General features: G+C 41.0%; 1 protein-coding gene across 1 annotated transcript in view; it reads right to left on the bottom strand.

The window, feature by feature from the left end:
- Positions 1-276: 276 nt before the first annotated feature.
- fmnl1b (formin-like 1b) overlaps positions 277-20278 on the bottom strand; it is a 33101-nt gene continuing 13099 nt past the window's right edge. The window contains exons 5-26 of the mRNA XM_071545725.1: positions 19757-19840; positions 19413-19556; positions 17420-17528; positions 16359-16435; positions 15963-16056; positions 12866-12940; positions 11881-11991; positions 11433-11582; positions 11176-11277; positions 10695-10938; positions 10041-10307; positions 8984-9108; positions 8399-8601; positions 7942-8176; positions 7548-7616; positions 6972-7052; positions 6619-6748; positions 4943-5106; positions 4619-4720; positions 4260-4355; positions 3023-3137; positions 277-1341 (exon numbers count right to left, since the gene is read on the bottom strand). Coding sequence (XP_071401826.1) covers positions 1241-1341; positions 3023-3137; positions 4260-4355; positions 4619-4720; positions 4943-5106; positions 6619-6748; positions 6972-7052; positions 7548-7616; positions 7942-8176; positions 8399-8601; positions 8984-9108; positions 10041-10307; positions 10695-10938; positions 11176-11277; positions 11433-11582; positions 11881-11991; positions 12866-12940; positions 15963-16056; positions 16359-16435; positions 17420-17528; positions 19413-19556; positions 19757-19840 — 2878 coding nt within the window. The 3' untranslated portion in view covers positions 277-1240. The remainder of the gene's footprint in view (positions 1342-3022; positions 3138-4259; positions 4356-4618; positions 4721-4942; positions 5107-6618; positions 6749-6971; positions 7053-7547; positions 7617-7941; positions 8177-8398; positions 8602-8983; positions 9109-10040; positions 10308-10694; positions 10939-11175; positions 11278-11432; positions 11583-11880; positions 11992-12865; positions 12941-15962; positions 16057-16358; positions 16436-17419; positions 17529-19412; positions 19557-19756; positions 19841-20278) is intronic.

The following is a 20278-nucleotide window of genomic DNA, read 5'->3' as shown; positions in this document are numbered from 1 at the left end:
TATTTTACAATGTGCATTTCTTACAATTGAATGATGAGAAACAAAATAGGCATATGGGCTGTTTTTAGCCTAATAATTTCTTTATTGACAAGTCTCTGGTGATAAATGGAGGGTGCTGATATATTCCACTTATAGGGCGTGTGAGCCCTCAGCATAGATTTACAGGTGCTGTGGGACAAAATGAAATCCATGACAATCTATATTTCAGATTTAAGACCTCCCTTCCCAAACTTACAAAATACGCTATAGCAAGAACAGTATAAAATTTTTATTTGTTCAAACGCCAAAAACAGAAGCAAAGAAAGAGTTATTAATTCATACACTTCAATATTAAAAATAATTTAAATATATTACAAATCTTGAGCAATTCTAATCTTCCGAGACTTACAGCTGGACAGAAAGATGGATTATAGCAGTTAATATTCCATTTAAAATATAACCAATAAATAAAACATGTTTTGGACATTTTTAAGAAAACTATCAAAATGATTTATGAGTGGCCTATTACATAGTTGTTGAAAGCCTTTTAACTGAGGCCAGAATCATCAGCCATTTTATTGCTGTCTGAGCTACTCTTGTAGATCATTTGTTTTCACTCTCTTTTGTGATGCACCAGGTGAGCAGCTCAACCTCCCATATAATTATCTTAACTAGCTCATAGGACATCCAGTGTCATTAGCATCAAGTAAAGCCTAGATCATTTTCTCATTCAAATCACATACATACATTACTAAAATCAACCAATGGCAAAGTTTACACTCAGTACTCAGAAAGGCACATTTATAGAAATAGTGGATGTGCTGTACAGTATGTTTTATAGAAATAGTGTATTAATTTGCTGTAATTATGATTGTTGTGGGTCTGAACAAGAAATACACAAGCCTATTTAAGGATACGTCACAGTGTAATGTGTAAAAGCTATAGGGAAGTTTGCTGTATGACAAATCACGTTGAGTTTGGATTTGTTAAGCTAAGGGGAACTGCATGATCAAAGTATTTCAGTGCTTTGTGTGTTTGTGTGCGTCATGTGTATCAGGCTGCATTTACAAAGCAACAGAAGATGTGATTTTTAACCCTTTCTGGTGCAGATCTGATCTTTTCATTAGTGTCCAAACAGGGAAACACCCTGTATCATTTCTGCATAAAGAGGTGTGAGAAAATAAGATCCGTGCCACAATGAGTTAAACGTCCCGTCTCTTGTGCTTGTGTAAATCAAGCGTTGAGTCCAGCCTGTAGTGTTTTAGAGGGAGATGTCTGAGGACACATGGAGCTGTTGTCCTGGTTTCCACTTGGCACTGCGCCTGCTGCCGTCTGTCCGTCTGTAAGGCTGGTTCCTCAAGTCTACGGTATGGGACAAGGGACAAAAACACTGTCAAGCCACCTGGCAGAGGAACTGTACATGACTTTACTCACTTTACTCTGGAGCTTAAAATTACAATATAGTTGTACTAATCTGCTGTTGCTGGCTGATCTTAGTCAAGTCATACTGTAGGTCCTCATTCATAAAACTCAATGGTAACAGCATTGTGGTGTATAAAATACCGGGGCTGTGATTGCCATATTACTGCTGCCTTATTCTCAGTGATAGCTCAGGTGACAGCCAATGAAAATTAACATGTTAATTAAGTGTCACATATTTAACAGCTCATTATCCAGGCCTGTGTGTAAGTTCAATAAGCCACATATTAGGAGAGACAGTCAAAATTCATTGCAAATTCAGTGTGTATGCCAAATTTATCAACCACTGTCACGTTTCCAAAGAAAATGATGACATCCTATGACACAGTGTGATTCTCAATATTTAAACTTTTAACACATACGTTTTCACAAACGTTTTCACATATAACAGTTATTTGAAAATATACTGTCTGACTAGAGCAGGTGGTATTTTTGGTGCTTTAATGAAGTGCTTACAGAACATGCAAATCATCAAAAGGGAGTGGCACTGCTGCAAAAATTCAATTGGTAAAATTGACTCAGTATATCATGTTTATGAGTAAGAAAACATTACTGTGACCGTCTCAGCCCATAACATCACTCTAATCCTGCCAGTGACTTTTATGAATACAATCTGCTCCTACAATCTTTTGAGCAGCGCCGATATGAGCTCTCCCATAAGAGTTAAAGATGTAAATATTTCATTTACATATATGCATAAAGCGGGGATGGGTGCTGTTCAGCAACCCACCATTCCCGCATTGAGACTACTCTCTAACGTAGGTAACACCGCAGTCGGCAGTGGCAGAGTGAGCAATAGAGCGAGAGAAAGAAACAGAGAAGCACACAGTACCAAGGGATCTAGGAAGGACTGTCGTCACTGAAGACAGAGTCGCAGAGGAGGCGAGAGGAGCGCTTGCCAGAGCGAGCCGTGAAGGGCACAGACTTAAGAGCTGAAGACACCAGAGAGGACCAGGAGAGCGAGAGAGAGAGAGGGAGAGAGAGAGAGAGAGAGTGAGAGAGAGAGGTGGAGAGAAAGAGAAGAAGGACAGACAAACAAGTGAGAGTAAAGCAAGGACAAATAAAAGTGGGATATGCCATAAGGCAGAAAATGAAAGGATTATAAACTGAGAAAAAATTTAACAGAGCAAAAGAGGAAACAGGATGAAATATTTAGTAATGTAGGCATAAGAGATTAACTGTGGTTTGAAAAAAAAAAAGAGTAAAGGGATTCAGTCAGACTGCTGAAGAGACTGATGTCTTGAATGATGTAGGTAAGAGATAAGATATGAAGGGGAGAAATAGGCATATGTGTTGATAAAGTGCAAATGGGGGCTTGAACCTTTGAACCCTTTTCAATGCCACTCATTCAGCGCCCACCTAGAATGTGGTCATCGATTTTTCATATAAAAATTTTTATCTGCCACCATCTTCACATAAAGCACAGCAGGATAGCCATGAAAAAAGTATTCTACTCTTTACAGTTACAATAGCTGCAACAGTATTCTTCAGTTTCTTCACAATACAGTTAATAAAGATATATGAGATATAAGTCCTCCCTCTCCCCTGTCCCAGTGTGTCCCACCTGTGATGATGTCCTCGATGGCCCCGTCCTTGCCCTCCCTGACCAGAGGCGTCACCTGTCTCCTCTTCAGCTCCGCTATCAGATCCATCTGGGGCAGCTTGGACATCACAGGAACCTGAAACATCAAAAGGTCAGAGAAGCTTCTCAGAAATGTCTAAATAAATCAGTATGGCCTGGGGGGAAAGCACGGTCCTTTGTGGGACTCAGGAACCAGGGACCTTTGCTTTTCTAGCCCATGGCCCGGTGGCATGCAGACCTCCAGCGTCGCCCTGCAGCACCACAAAGCCAAAATACAGAGGGAGAACATTGCCTACAGCTGTTGCTAGTCAACCGTTGCACTTGATATCAGTCCTAGCTGGTCAGCAGCCTCTTAAGAGAGGCAGCCTCAACCACAGAGGCAGGTCAGTGTGTCCCCAGTCCTTGTACTGAAGCTCTCTACTAGGGTTGGGTTCAATTAGCTGGTTCCATTTTAGAACCGGTTCCAAGTTGGTAAAATATCCGGATTTGTTAAGCTCCTTATAAAAAATTTTTTTCTCCTCTTTCTTCTATAACTGCCGTCTGCAGCTGATGATGTAATACAAGCACGCACTAACTCCGCAGTTTGTTTACTGGACCGACTGAACATGGCAGATGAGATGCTCAAAAGTGTGGGTGCACTTCACCAAAATCAACGAACAAATGGCCCCAAATCTCCCCAAATGTCCCCCCCAACAGATTACCTAAAACGATTCAATAAGGGATTCAAAAGGATTCACATTCGATAAGCAGATTTGAGGCTGGATTCAGATTAGATAAAATGCTTTTGAACCCCGACTGCCGGACACACTCCCTCTGCCCTCCCTTTGAACTTCACCTCACCAGACCCTGGAGCACCGACGCCCTCTACTACCCTCCGCTTCCTCCCCTCACTACCTCCACCTTTGCCTAATAAACTTCCCTCCCAGGCTTGTTTACACCTTATTTGCTGGTCCGACTTCTCTATATTTTAGGCTACTGCTACCCCACATTACACCTCTCAAGGTCCACCCCTACGTCCCTGTCAAGAGAGGCGGAAGAAGAGAAAGAAGTTGACTAACATGACTCTCCCAAACTCTCCCAGTGATTCCAGAAACATTGATGAAAAGCAAGAAGCAATAGGAAGCAATTTATCAGTGGCCTATGTTCTGCAAAAAATACAAAGCCCTAAGTACGTAAGTAAGTACCCAATATTATATTTGAGAGGAAACAAAGGGGCTACCTTATTTCCCATTACGTCAGGCTTTGGAGGAGTTGAAGGAGCTTCACTGTTCAGGACATCTTGTTTTTTCCTCTGCTTATTCTCCTGCTCGGCTTGCTGCCACAGAGAAGAACAAGCATTTTAATGTCATGCACTGAATACTATAATGGCATGTCATTAGAATCCATTTACATCTGAAGGTTAAAATATAACCATGAAGTTAACCCCACTATAGTTGTGGATTGATAGACTGTGTTGTGTTGGGGAAGTAAAGAGCTTTAGTAAGCATACAGTAATATCTGTGTATTTTGTGTATTATCAGTAAATCAACTACCTACAGTCAATCCATTGAGGATTCGGTAAAATCAATATTATCTGACCTTGTATGCCTTGATGAACCTGACAAAGATGGGGAAGAACATGGAGGGTGGAGTGGTTTTTGGGTTTTCTCCAAAGTATTCCACCGCTGAGTCATACGCATCCTGTAAGACAGATGTAGAAAACAATCTTTACTTTCACCCAAACACCCAAACAACTTGGCAAAGTTTATTGTCTGTGTCTTTATAAGTCATAAACAAGTTATGGTAATGACTAAAGATGACAAAAAAGCCGTAGCGAGGGCATAATGCTCTAGTGCATTATACAGAAAAATTTACATGGATTCAGTACAGTTTTCTCATGGAATTAAAGGCAAATAAGTTGACCTGGGCAGTCTTGCCATCGGCCACTACAGAGTCCAACAGCTCATTGTTGCTGCTGAGAAACGTCTGCAGCACAGGGTTTTCTTCTTCTATGGTGAACTCCTTCCTGGTCCCCTCCATGCCCCTCTGCAGAGCTCGCACATCCTGCAGGATGCTGTCCAGAGAAACTACACACAGAAGAGACAAAAACATGAGTGTGAGAAAGAGTTTATTGGCATTTCAAAAATGCTGAGGTAGCACTAAATTTCCACCAATCCCTTTCTTAAGATTATTTTTAAGGCATTTATGTTAAATTAGGTGGTATACTGTGAGGACTGAGAGGAAATATGTTGAGACGGGATGACATGAAACAAGACTAGGAAACACCGTTCCTACTCGTTTTGTCACAACATCCAACATTACAGCTGAGTGATGAATAACGTCAATCCACATTCAATTCAAGTCAATTCAGTCAATCCATATCATGTGGAGTGTTAATTTCATACATTTCCTAAAAGCACATAACCTCTAGTGTCTTTAACTACAAATGTAAACAGCAGTCCAATTTACAATCCTTAGACAGCACTCATCTGTTAATGTAAAATGGATTTATGGTACATTCTCTGAAGGATTCACATATTGTTACGTATAGTTTTGCCTGAACTATAATTTCAATTAATAAATTGTAACCATAGGACATGAAAAGCTTATTAAAAATCCTCTCCAGGATGTAAAGGAACACATTATCAAAAGAGAGAGAACCAGATCAAACAGGGGAGAATCAGAAACACCTGATTCAACAAAGTTTTAAAAATATCTTCTGACTTGCACCCTGCAGTGTGGCAACCAGCTTTATGGAAAAACATGTTGTGCAGTGCAATATCACCTTAATTCACCTTGTAAAGAGGACATTTACATGCACACAGTACTCTGGATATTAGCTCACATCTCAGTTAAGGTCTTATTCAGGATGAGCTGTTTTTAATGCATCTTAATATCCTGGTCATGATCTCCAGACATGAATAAACAGAATATTCTGAATGTCATCATGGAAACAGAGATTGTGTTGACTGTGAACAGCAGAAAGATAAGGTTTATATATGGCTCAGAATCCCAGCCAATAATAATAATACTAATATTTATCGTGGCATTATGTGACATCATAACATTGTGCTGTATTGCAAAAACAATAGCTACAGTGGTTTTATAGTCACAATTGTTAGTTGGGAATATTACAACATGAAGTGTAGACAATTATTGAGGACTAAATCATCACTATTGAAGACAGAATTTTATGTTATCACAGAAATCTTTCAAATTTTGTAACACTCATAGCTGGTATGTCAATTACCAAAACCACCAGTCAGACAACTGTCATACTGAATATGAAAAAAGTTATTGAGAATAAAGGTAAATACAGATTTTATTTTGGTGTCAAGGCTGTTTCGAGTCGCTCCTTGTGAAGCATAATTTAGAGCCAGCCAAGTGAGAGCAGGGAGAAATCAATGTGACTCCCATGGGAGACTGTAAACAGACAGAGCCTACAGGTGGGTGCTGGGGTGGTGGAGGTTTAGAGATTCATATGCGGCAGCAGGCTGAGCAGCAGCAGAGAATAAGCAAGTGAGTCTGACAGCTTAAATAGACCGCTCTATTAGGTGATATCAATATGTGAGCTCAGCTGATGCATACTGCTCGCGTACCCAGAGCAGCCTTGTCCATGAAGTGCAGTTCTGTGTAGAAGAACTGGAGCTCCGGGTATTTCTGCTGGATGATGTCGACAATGAAGTGCAGCAAGGTCTGTCTGCGGTCTGTAGATTTGGTGTCCAACAGCTTGGGACAGTGAGCAGAGAAGAACAATCATTAAAAACCCACGGGTCAAAAATTAGATTATTGATTATTGTAGGCTGTACACAAATTGTGAATTCTAAGTGACACCATGTGTGTTGTAGTCTAAAAGCCATCAGTGGTTGTAGTCTTATTAAACAGACACTGATAAGACACTGATTTGATACCTTTCAGGGTCAAATACCCGTTTTACTCAAGTTTTACTTACCAAGTCTAAACTCTGCAGGCGGAAGCCATACGCTGCCCCTCGCTTGCTGCTGTTCATGTAGTTTCCGAATGCTAAGACGATCTGCACAACATCAGAATCAGTCAGTGTCAGAAAATCTGTATTGTCAAGTACATAACATGGAGCATTTTGTATCGTGGTGCCATGAAATTACAACATATAAGACGTAACTGACCCACTATGGAAAGAGATTCATGACAGGGCAAAATGTATTTGAATTGCAATAAATGTTAAATTGTCATGCTCAAGTGTTTAAGTAAATAAAATATAGTATTTTCTTTGAATAAATAAATTCCAAAATGTAATTTATAAGGCACGATTAAAATGTAAATGTAATCTCTTGAAATTTAATACATTTTTTTTTCATTTCATTTCATTAATCTCTTTCCATAACCCACACAGTACAAAGACATATTGAATGGTACAACACATCACATATAGTGCAAAGGAGACAAATCATGCAAATCATACCATGGCACTCATAACTGCACAACATTGCAATGCACAGTAATTATCCGATGTTATACCATCCAACATATGAAAATGAACTTCACTTACCTCAAGGATCTTCTTCAGCTTGCTGGAAGATTTGATTGACATTGAGGCAGCAATGATGGCATTGAGTTGCTGTCAGGAACATTGTTGAGATGACAATTTGTTTTTCAGACAAATATACACTATCCAAATCCAATCTGTACAGTGTAGGCAGATTACAATAGCCTGATGCTTAATTTACATTTAGCCTTGCTTCTTTAATAATAACTGGAGTAGTTTCCATCAATGCCAAAATAGAGGCAGTTAAATTCTCTAAAATAGGGACTAGATGCTCCCTAATCTATCACAAAATATTATCTGTAGAACTATTTTACTCACACAGAAACCAGAAAGCCAAAAAAATTACCCAAGCACAATTATATTTATATAATCCCACCGTAACCCCCTGTGAACTCACAGGCTGTATTAGCTGGATGCTCTCTGGGAAATTGCCCATGAAGGTGAGCGTGCTGATGCGCTGGGTCAGCCGTGGGATCTTGCCGAAGCGCACCATGAAGCGGTCCTCCTCGCTGAGCTCGTCCAGGGGCCTGCCCTCACACTCGTAGTTGTGGATGAGCTTCAGTTCATATTCTGTGGGGATGAAACGCTCCAGGAGCTCCAGGAAGTCCAGGCTCAGAGCTTTCTGGTTGTACCTGCGGTGAGGGCGAGGATATAAAATGAAGGTCTTTTTCCTGTGTAATATAATCAGAATAATATACAGAGGAAAATAGTTGAGTGAGCTCTCTTAAACACTCATTTGAACTACAAATATCATCCATTACAGTACATTATGCTTACAGCCAGGGGTGACGCTAGGAATCTTGGGCCCCCTGACAAAAGCCATACAAAAACAAACATGGACAACAGGTACATACGTCTCTATGGTGGAGCAAATATCAGATGCGGCCATTCCTCCCTTGCGTAGGGTGATGGCCAGGTTTTTGGCCCTATTTGGCTCCATCAGGGACACTCTACTGGGGATCTTGTGGGCCACTTTCATCTTGAGGGTACCCAGGTCTACAGGAGCCGTCTGGGCCTTGGTCTTGAACTGCTCCTCGAAGGCATCCATGTTTAGCTCCTAATAAGAGAGGAACAATGAAGAAACACTGAGATATACTATGTAGTAATGACATCGAAATTGAGACTGAAGTATATAGGATGTCATAAATGTTTTGGTGTTACCGACTGCAATGACAAATTCCCCAAATAATTATATGAATAGCAACAAGAGAAATTAAAATATATGGAATCCCATTTAATAGAAGGTGTAAAAATTTCTATTACTCAGGAAAAAAGGAAAAAAGGAAACATAAAAAGGTCAAGAAGAAGAGAGACATGTACAGCAGATACCTTGATGAGCAGGGTTTACATAGTGGAGAGAGAGACATCTAGAGGCAGCAACAAAAAAGAGAGGGCTCACAAAGAAGAGAAACAACTAGAGAAGGACTATGTGGTCTAACCCTTAACACGTGGTCATCGTCCAGCTCGTTGAAGATCGTCCCTGACACCTGGTTGGATTTGAGGGCCTGCCAGTTGAACAAAGGCATGCGGTACTTGGTCTGAATAGGCTTTTTTATTGTGCAGCCTAGAGGAAAGGAGAGGAGACAGTTCACTGTAAGAATACGCTGAAGCATTTTGGGTGCTTGCTGATGACACCAGAGAACCAAAGCTTTGCTCTTCAGTGTTTATGTTACTCTTTATTACTGTGTCAAGTCATAGACATATTGGGACAACTGCCTCAGAGGATTAACGGAAAAATCCACTCTCGGATACACTGTTATATATTTTGTGATGAAGCGTTGTATTTTACTTTTTGTTGTGCCCACCTTTACTCAACATGCCACATCTACTTCAGGAACTTCTTCAGTTAGTGATTTTCAACTTTCTCCAGAATGACATTCAATAACCCCCAGAGAATGGGCATGAACTTGATGCATTCGGCTGTTATATGTTATATGTGTAGGTGGAGAGAGCAACAGGGTTGGCAATATCAACAGTGATGGTAAGAGCAAGAGAGTGAGAGTTTTTCCAGTCAAGGGAAAGTGAGAGTCGTGGCTTGTGGCTGCATTGCATTATGGTCTATTGAAGCTACTGTCATTGGAGAAATTGGTGTCTCTGCCTCTTCTATAGTGAATTTCTCTCTGTATGATTGTTGGATGTTGGTGCAAAATGATAGCTAGAGAAAGAAGTCTTTGCTTTTAGATTCTGAGGGACTGACACCACAACCTGATGTTTGCTGTTTGTATAGATGAAAATATTTCTGCTATCGAATTCTATTGCAACTGCATTGGATATGTCTCAACGTGATGTCATATCATCTGTGTTTGGCCAGTTTTCAGCACGAATAAGAAAAACACAACACCAAACACCAAAATTATGAATGAAAATGATTTTTCCTTTAAGTTGTTACCAAGAATAATGTGACAGTTTCAGAGTTTAGGTCAAGTAAGATTAACCAAAGTGCTTCTAAAATGTAACCACTTGAGTATTCCTGCTCCGCCTTCTTTGCAAGCTCACCTGAGCGTCCATCATTCACACCCCCAATCGGCAGGGGTACACCACCTCCTGAAGGCGGTGGGGGTGGTGGAGGGGCTCCCCCAGGTGCCAAGGGTGGTGCAGGAGGAGGAGGAGGTCCAGTTGAACCTGGGGGAGGTGGAGGTGGAGGAGGAGGAGGGGGCGGGGGAGGAGGAGGAGCTTGTCCAGCCGCCGACTGTTCGGGAGCTGCTGGAAGGGAAGGCAGCGACTCTGTGGAGGTGGGAGGGGCTTCAGGTCCATCCACTTCAGCTGTGTCCAGACAAGAGAGAAACAATATAGTTGTTTCTAGCTGTTAGATAGAGAATTGGTGAAAGTGTAACACATGCAGAACTTGATATTAGCACTAAACACCAGTCAAATGCAGGTACATTTTCACAGGTTTGTCAGGCCAACAAGCCACAAAGGCATGAAATAAATCTGTGCTCAATGTAAGTTAGGTGCACACAAATTAACTAATGGCATTCTGAATCCACTAGCCACTGTGGCCAGTTAATGAAAGTTAGATTCATACCTTGAACACGACTTACTGTATTCCTCTTATTCTGAATTGACTAATTCTAGACTCTAGATTCTAGATACAATACTTCTGTAATGGCTATTATTTCAGAAGACATTCACATAGCTAGTAGGGCTGACCTGTCTGTGGCACATGCTGGACGACAGGGACCACCTGAACGTCCAGGTGTCCAGAGGAGGAGCGCTCCATCCGGACGAGCCCCTGGTCCACCAGAGCCTGAACTTTGACCTCCAGCTCCCTCAGGGCCTGGGCTGATCGATCCCGGTCCCGCTCTCTCTCTCTCTCCCTCTCTCGTTCTATCTCTCTCTCTCGTTCCCGTTGCTGTAGCATGGTCACTTGGGAACAAGATTCACGTAGACTCTCCTATGATACAGAAACATTTAGGAAACATTATAATGTAAGACAATTCTGTGTGTATGAGCAAAATATGAGCATATCATATTTTAATTTAATTTAAGTTTAGTTTAATTATATTAGATTATATTACAGAACCAGTATGTACATTTGAGAAGTATACAGGAAAACTGGTGTAGCATAAATACTGTCAATTTTATGATGCTTAAGAACATAAAACGAAAGGAGGAAAATGGTGTACTCCACCTTTAGGAGCTCCACCTCTTTGGTGGTCTGAATGAGCTTCTTCTCCAAATCTGAGACTTTCTCCATGGCCTCCCTCTCACTCTCCTGAAGCCTAGTGTTTAGCTGTGACACACACACACACACACACACACACACACACACACACACACACACACACATAATTCATGTGTATGTTGTGATTATCTTAATTGTCTTCCTGTGTGAGTGAGTGCTTACAAGCTACATATGTATTTGTGTGCATATGTGTGTGACTTCACCTGTGTATTGTGTTCTTGCAATTCCTCCATGTGTTCCAGTAGAGCGTTCTTGGTCTCTGCATCCTCCAGCAGCGCCCCGACATCAAACACATTGTCCAGATAGGCCTGGATCTGCACCAGCAGTCGGTCACTCTCTGTGAACTTTAACCTCTGCACAGGGACAGAGGAGATCACAGAATAATCCTCCTCTTCAAATGACAACACATTTTAATATAACAAGAAATGAAGGAAGACACCGTTTTAGTATTTGTGGTCATCTTGGAAAGGTGCATTTTTTGTGTTTTAATTTTGAGTGATGATAAGCTGCAGAGCGCTTTTGAGATGAGATACCATCATATACCATTTGTTATTTTTCAACTTAACCTTAAACTTTTTCTCCCAATAAATAATGTCTCAAGGTCAGGCTACAGGGTCAAAGGTCATAATTTCAGAGTATCTGAGAGCTTGCCTCAAGGTAGTCATCCAGGCCATGGCGAGTGAATTCGTACTGGAGGTGGACTCTGAAGTTCATGTTTTCCACTGAGTGAACCACAATGTTGATGAACTGCATACAGGCCACCTGGTGGGTAGAGATTGTACTGTAAGTATTTCACTCAATTTTACATGCAATAGTACAGTAGCTGTGCATCAGTGCTATATTCATATTACTAATTGCCCTTATCCTTTGTTTTTCCATTTGCTGAAATATAGGAAACACTGAAAAAGTTGTTTATGTTGTCAACTTCCAGAGAAATTTCAAACAAAGGTACACTGTGTCACAGTAAAATGTGAAACTGATCAGAAATTTCGGTTATTTTATACAGTTGTCTTGCTTAAATATACAGTAATGCAAATGCGTTTGTCATGCTAATATTTTAATTTCTGTGTTTCAGCTCGATAATGTTGATTAACATAGGATTTGTTTTGTTGATTACTAGTATCAGTATTACCAGTGTCAGATTACCAGGATCGGTATCAAGTTGGTTATCTGGTATCCCAACCTGATTCACAATTATTATAAGTAAACTCTTCTCTTCATGGCACTGAATCGTATAGTATTGCATCATATCAGATCAAATTAAAAATGAATGCAGTCGTACCGAATCGCTGATACAGATATCTTTCCTGGAATTGCTAATTATGTATCAGTATTCTTATCAAATTGTCTAAGGAGAGTTTCACATCCCTGATGGCTATCATGCACAGACATTTTAAGGAACAAGGGCTCAAGCAAAACCACCCTGTGTTGTTAAGGGAAGGGTTTGTGTCCCCTTATTTATTCATGGTCATTGATTTAGATGAATAAGATGTTCAACAAAAATATGGAAATGGAGACAATGTAGGAGCGCCCATTTGCTCAAGCCCCCTTTGGACCCTATCTGTGCATGTGCCTGGCCACAGTAATTTGCATATCTAAAGCACTTGCAGAGTTCTGATACTAAGCACAGGTTTACCATGAAGTCGATGTTGCTATCTTCATTGCTGAAATACTCCATGAGCTTCTCAAATCGACTTTTCTCTCCACACACCTGAAAAAATAAATAAAAGGGGGGTAGAATCAATGGCAGATTAGGCTCCTGTTGTTTCATGTGAACAAGAACTGCATTATGCCTGCACCATATATACACACATGGGGGCAGTGTGCACACACTAAACTTGAGACATATACAGAAATGTATTCTCTCTCTCTCTCTCTTACTAAGGAGAGATTTCAGTAAAGTATGTGCACTACTTTTGGAGTACTGCCATCACTTTTTCAGCGTACAATGTCAATTTGGCTAAGTAGAGCAAAATAATTGGTAAAAATGATTAGGGTTGTGTTTGTATGCTTGTGGATACAAGACATGCCGCATGTCAATTATCTGTATCCCAGCATGCACGCAATCCAATTAAAGAAGGGTTTTGTATTGACAGAGATTAGGATGAATTGGCCTTTATGTAACTGGGGAAGCTGTAGCTGTGAATTTGGCTTCAAGTTCAACACAGTTCAGGGACAAACTGTTGCAATAATGGCACTGTAAGCTAGTGCTAGGTTGTGGATTGTGTAGGATAATTGCGGTGTTGCACATTGCCCAGTGTACTCTTCATTCCACAGGCAAACCATTACATAAATAGGGCTTCAGTGTTATTCAATGTGTGTGTGTGTGTGTGTGTGTGTGTGTGTGTGTGTGTGTGTGTGTGTGTGTGTGTGTGTGTGTGCGTATGTGTGTGTGTGGCTGGGTGCCTGCAAGTGTGTTTGAGAAAGAAAGAGAAAAATGTGATTAAACTCTTAATTTTAATTCCTTCACTAACAACACAACACGACACATTCCCTGCCTCATCCATTAGCAGCAGTGCGTCCGTGTTTGCCGGTGTCTTATACTCTGCCTCCCCCCTTTGCCCACTCATGTCCACTAAATAATGCAGCCTGCCAACCTGACAGCCTGCACCACCCAAAACAATGCCCACGTTCTGCTACCGAGGGACACATGAGCAGCCGCTGGCACTGCGCCCGTCTGCCTCTACTTTACTCCTCTAGCATGTGCGCTCCATCGCTTTCTATCTCTCTCCATCTCTCCCTCTGTCTCTCACCCACACACATTGGCGCTGCCGCTATACCACAACAAGTGCCACTCAGTGTGCTACTCGAGTTGCCAGTGTGGTAACTGATGCCGTGCTAGTTGGCCAGGCGAGGGCTGATGTTGCCAGATACAAATTGACAGGTTCTGTCAATCTGTTAATTCATTCAGTAAACATATACAGTAGTCTATAATGTGTTTTAATGATTAGCTAAATAATTATATTTTGTTTGTAGTGAATGGGATTTAAGGGGTGGAAGTTAACCTCACAAATAAACAGAATCTAACTGGCAGTGAAACACATTTTTTAAATAGAGGGAGTAGAAGATTTAGATGGTTTTATTCATGCAATGATCCATAATAATTACTTGTCACATGTCAATTACGTGTCATAATGGGTACTCCCTCATAAATGTAAATCTTTCAAAACGTATACATTATTACTGATGATACCTATCTGTAAGAGCGTCATGTTACAGGCCCTTTAAAGAAGTTGAAGAAGTAAATATATTCAGTTGCCAGTTTTCTGCTAAGTATGGTTTACCAAGTTTATCACACACAATATTTATATTTAGTTGTGTTTATGCTTTTAGAGAGAGAGAGAGAGAGAGAGAGAGAGAGAGAGAGAGAGAACATGAATGTATATTCTCCTCCCACCATCTCCCTTGTCTCCTTTCTCCCAACCCCTGCTCACACTAACAGTGAATGTCCGAAGTCCTCAAGCACATATTCTAAAAACTATTTGGAAACTTTAAGTGGGCCTGTTTCAGCCAATGTAACTGTTACAAGAGAGAAAGAAGACAAAAGCCAAAAAAAATAGATAATATAGATGTAACAAATAGACTGCAATCACCAGAGATTTTGCTGACTAAAACTAAACTAACCCTAAGGATAACAGTGACTAAAATGTGCCAAAATTTGATAAACATAGTCTAAAGAGCTCAACTAGATCTAAAATGGTGCCAAAATTGAAATGATTTTGAACATGTAAAACTGACCACAGATCAGGGCTCACAGTTGAGGGTTTTGGCTATGTTTGTTAGTTAGTCGATTCTACCAGCCACTTTGGCAGGTAGCCACCTGGCCTTCAATCAGTCTTTTCCATTCAAAGTGCTACTTTGGCACAACAAACTACAGAGGCTGATTGACCAAAAAAGTTAATGTAATGCCCTGCTCACAGCCAGCTAACATTACCAAATCTTGCTGTACGGCCTGTTGCAGGGTAGGACACTAACATCCTTGACTGTTACCAATAATAGGCTATATCCTAGTTCAGTACTACGCTCCATTCTGTCATTCTGTGTTGTTCTAGCCACAGGAGGCTATCTGTTGGCAACAGTTGCTGCTTTCTCAGGCAAAGATGAGAGAAGGCCAAGGAGAGGTCAGAGGCAACTCAACAAGTGTTGCACATATTTATGCCTCCTCACTCTATTTAGTCTGCCTGTGGAACAACTGGGTGGGACAGCTGGCGAGGGGCGAGTGGGTATGGGGGTCCCCCTAACCTGCTTTTCAGTATGTTGAAGGACTGACTGGTATGCTGGTGTTATAACTACCCTATTTTAAGCATAAGATCACTTTGAAATAGCATCTTGAATATGGGTTGGGTTGTCTCTGCTAATACTTGAAATGTAGGTCATACAGGAAATCAAGAGAAGCATAAAGTGGAAACAGTGAATTTTGAGGATGATGGGACATGTATGTGAATTCTTAAAGCACAAAAGGCTCTCATACATTGTGAGATAAAGTAGGATCAAATTATTTCGAAAACAGTGTGTATTTTCAGTGAAGCCCAAGATTGGAAATAAAGATCCTGATCAATCAATACTTCAATCAATCAATACTTTTTGAGTAATTAAACAAGCACGACAAGCACTGGACTGATCTCATCACACAAGTGATGCTGCCACTTCTGAGCTACACACAAAATGGATTCAGATTCAGATGACTGAATGTAGTTTAAAAGGCTGTCTGTGGTCTTGGAGACCCGTCTGACCTCTTTGAAGTTGTCAAAGGCGGACAGGATGATGTCATGGCCTCCTCTCACCAGACACACAGCGGCCAGCAGCTCCAGCACCAGGGCCTTAGTCCTGAGGGGCGAGAAGTAGGTTTTATACATGATGACAAGGGACACCCAGTGTGCTGAGGGTCCTCACATACATTAAGGTTAAACCAATACACAGGAGCTAAGCCTTGAAAACATACACTCTCAAACACACACACACTCACACTAGAAACTGCAAATCAGTTATTGATGAATGTAATATAATTGTGGTGGTCTTGTGGCTGTCCTACGCCCTGGCCTCCACCGCCCACCCTCCAAACACACACCAACACACACACACACACACACACACACACCGTACCATAACCCCTTCAACACACACCTTACCTAGGATTTCTGTCGTTGAGGCTGAGTGTGATTTCGTTGACACAGCAAGGGTGGTTCATCACCAGGTTGAAGCCAGACTGACAACACACAGTTCAAACACACACACACACACACACACACACACACACACAGACAGACAGCTGTCAATCACTTGTCATGCTGGTTCACTCTTTGCCTATTGACAGTGATCCATCCTGCTGCCTCTGGATAGACCGTGCTCTTTAAGCTTAAAGTGAGGCACAAGACAGGATGACAGCAAAGCATCCAGCTAAGCTACCAGCTCAGCCGCCCTTTCTCCTCACAGAGAGCTAAGGGACATCATTTTCATTATAATGTTCTGTACTAAAGCACAAGCTCTGAAAGGACTACACCAGCTTTTTTGGAGTTTGTCCCATTGGTCACTTACTGAATATGTGATGAGAGGATTGGCACCATAAACATCTCTGTGAGTCCGGTAGATACCTCTGTCTGTTGTGTATGATGACACTTTAGCTTACCGTATGTTAAGTAATTATCTGTGATTAGCATTATCTTAAAAGTGAGAAGAATGAGAAGTTGTAGCACCTAGGCTAGACTAATGATGTAGACTGATATTTTGTTTTCAGAAATTATGAATCTACAGGCCATAGAATAAAAACCAGTACCAACTAAACTAAAATGTCTACTTTCACACTTTGGATAATTCACTTATGATTACTTAACATGCTGTATGCTAAAGTCTTAGCATGCGCATCATCAGACAGAGCTATCTACTGGAGACACAGAGATGACTTTGGTGCCAATCCTCTCATCTGATTGGACAAGGTGATCAATGAGCCAAACTCCCAAAGAAGTTGGTGTAGTCCTTTAAATAATGGACTTATGTTGACTAGTAATATCAAAATTGATGTAAAGGTAATAATAAATGATGTCAACACTTTAAAAACACCTTGTCAGGTGTTTGATACCTGTAAAATGTGACAAATAAATTGTAGGTAATGTACAAGCGATTAAAAAAACGGATAAAGGATGATGGACTGTGCTGTGCATCGGCAGACGTGCAAAAAAACTTGACCCGATACCTGATAGTTCATGATGGCACGTAAACACATGATGCAGAGGTGAACGTCGTCTTTCTGGCTCACGACGCGCGAGTTCCTCAGGGCTTTCCTGTTGTGGAGAGAGTTGAATCTGCCAGGTGAGAGATGTTGCTGTTACTGCCATGTCCTCACTACACCACCTTAGCTCTGCGATGTGTAATAACCGCTTATTACACATTACACATCATAGGGTCTTTTTCAATCAGCCTCTCTGCAGCACAGTGGTGATTGAGATGATTGTACGTGTTTGGATAGTATGGTACTGTATATAATCAATATATCATTTGCCAACTCCCAGCCCACAATATGAGAAAAAAATGATACTGCTTATGAAATGGCTTATTTGAAAAGACAGGAAATTTTAATGAGAGAGCAAGAGAGAAGAGGGAGACAACTGAGGAACAAAGCAAGAAAATGAAAGAAAGACAGTTGACCAATGTAGACCAGATCAGTGTAAATCAATGGAGGCCGTAGGTGGCGAGGAGGACAATGAATGAGAAATTATTACACACCATCAATGACAGCGTCAGCAACTGGACTCCCCCAGTTGTCGCCTGACAGGTTGGAATGTCTGTCGATTCGGTCCGCTCAGACATTTCTCACATTCACACTTGCAAACTCACGCTTAAACACACATAGAGTCTGTGGGCATTTGAGATCACATTACTGAACAAGAGCTTGGCCCCCACACACATACGCACATAGACGTATTTGGCATGACAAGAATGCAGTGGCTTCAGATGAGAAACACAAGATGTCTAGGACGATGTGTGTGCTTGTGTGTGTGTGTGTGTGCGTGTGTGTGTGTGTGCATGCGCAGGTGCGTGTTACATGTTCATTATCAGTATGACAACTACACAGAAAATAAACCTCCCATACATTGTAGTGTCGGTCTTCATTTCATGGTATGTGCTCAATGTGGCTTGAGAACTGTAACAGTCCTGTCACACCTTATAAAATTGACTGACTGCTGTCAGGTGAAAACCTTGTATTTCTATTAAGTCAACTTGAAAGAAATAGAAAAAAAACCAAATCGTTTTTATAGCCATACATTGGGTTGTGAATGAGGTTTGACCCTAAATATTCAAATAACCTGCTTATTTATTAGATCCAACTGTCATCACCACAAATGCACCATGGGACTGTACAGAAACTGTACTTGTTGAATGTCTTGCTATTTTAGTGTTATCTTCCAATGCCATGAAATATCACTTCATGTTATACACTGGAGCTACTGCATTGTTTATGATTGGCACTATTGCTATAAATTACACAGTTGTGTACATGACAAACAAAACTTCCTACTCTGACTGTTCAGTCATCAAAATTTAAAGGACAAGATGACAGTGACTTGATACAATAACAATAAATCAACAATGAGGATTGATAAGAATTAAAAATGGATAATAAATAAATACTGGCATATGACAATATGTCTGTCTTGGAGGCAAACTCCTCTTATCTGTGTCAAAGTGTCTATATTTATGTGTATGTGTGTAATATGAGCTTCTACTGTGTGAGTGTGTGTGTGTGTGTGTGTGTGTGTGTGTGTGTGTGACAGTATGCCTCCTGGCTGTATTGATCCAACAGTACTGGGACGTCAAATACAAACATCCACACTCTACATTTGTGTCATCTCCTGAGGGGAATCAAGAGGGGCTTGTCAGAGACAGTGTTTGTGTGTGTGTGTGTGTGTGTGTGTGTGTGTTTGTGTGACAGAGTGTACTTGTGTGTGTGCATGCATGTGTGCATGTGTGTGTGAGTGCAAGAGTGCAAGACAGAATGTGTCCATGTCCTACATTCATACTGTGTGTACATGTATGCATGTACCTGCACATCAGACCAATCCATATGTGCATACAAACAGCCATTGTCACCTGGGACATCAGCTCCACATTCACATGAAACCCACCAGACTTCACCCACCCACTGGTTTCACCCATCTCATCACTAGCATCACTCCATGGTTTCTCACCTGACTGTGAAGGCCTTGCCAGCCTTCGAGGCACTATGAGTAGGTGAGTTGCTGGCACTTTTGCTCAGATCTTCCACTGACTTCTCCATAGTTTTGCCTTTGTCTGTGGGCAAAGTGCCGTTGTCGAAACTGTCCATGTCATACCTGGTGAGTCACAGTGGAGGTGGGAAACATCTGTATTTACTCTCCTACAAATGCAGCCTGCGGTGAACTTTCATGAATTTCCATTTTCATGAGTCCACTTGAGCTAGTTTACTTTACAGTGACTGAAAGTAGTATGAAAAGCTAGACCTTGGCTATTAGATAGAGAAGGAAATATAACAGTATTTCAAGCTGGTACCTACATGACGGCACAATGGGCGAAGGACAGATAATCCACAAGAACATTCAAACCTTGGTTCTCCTCATTTAGGAACTCCTGAGCCCAGCTGGGAAGAAAAGCAAGTGGAAAATAGATTTGTTTTAAAATAGATTTCAAATTGTCCACATTTACAAACAAAGCGCCCCTATCATCGAAAATGCTGTTTGGTTGTGCCGGCACATTATGTCAAAAAAATCCAGACATAACAATACCTGGACTGACCTGCAATGTCATCCATTAGAAGTAACTATTCTCTTTATGTTTCTGTACATATCTTTGTATGTGAATTTACGTGAAAATACATATGTGAATTCAAAGCACATGTGCTTTTTGGACATATGTTGGTTTCCACAGGTAACATTTTTTTTCACATGTTGTTTTCAACATCATATGTGACAGTTTGTTCTTCAAAATTTCAATTCACAGGAGAAAAGCTTTGTTTTTTGACGTGTAGTCACCTGCCGTTACATGTGACAATGTGACAATTCATTAAAATCTACCTAAA

The sequence above is a fragment of the Centroberyx affinis genome, unplaced genomic scaffold (assembly GCF_046629955.1).
Source record: "Centroberyx affinis isolate AG114_WGS23_722 - 3 ecotype Tasmania unplaced genomic scaffold, CSIRO-AGI_Caff_v1 ptg005038l_1, whole genome shotgun sequence".
NCBI classification, from domain to species: Eukaryota; Metazoa; Chordata; class Actinopteri; order Beryciformes; family Berycidae; genus Centroberyx; species Centroberyx affinis.
The sequence above is the reverse complement of the archived record's forward strand: the minus strand, read 5'-3'. Positions and strand labels throughout refer to the sequence as shown.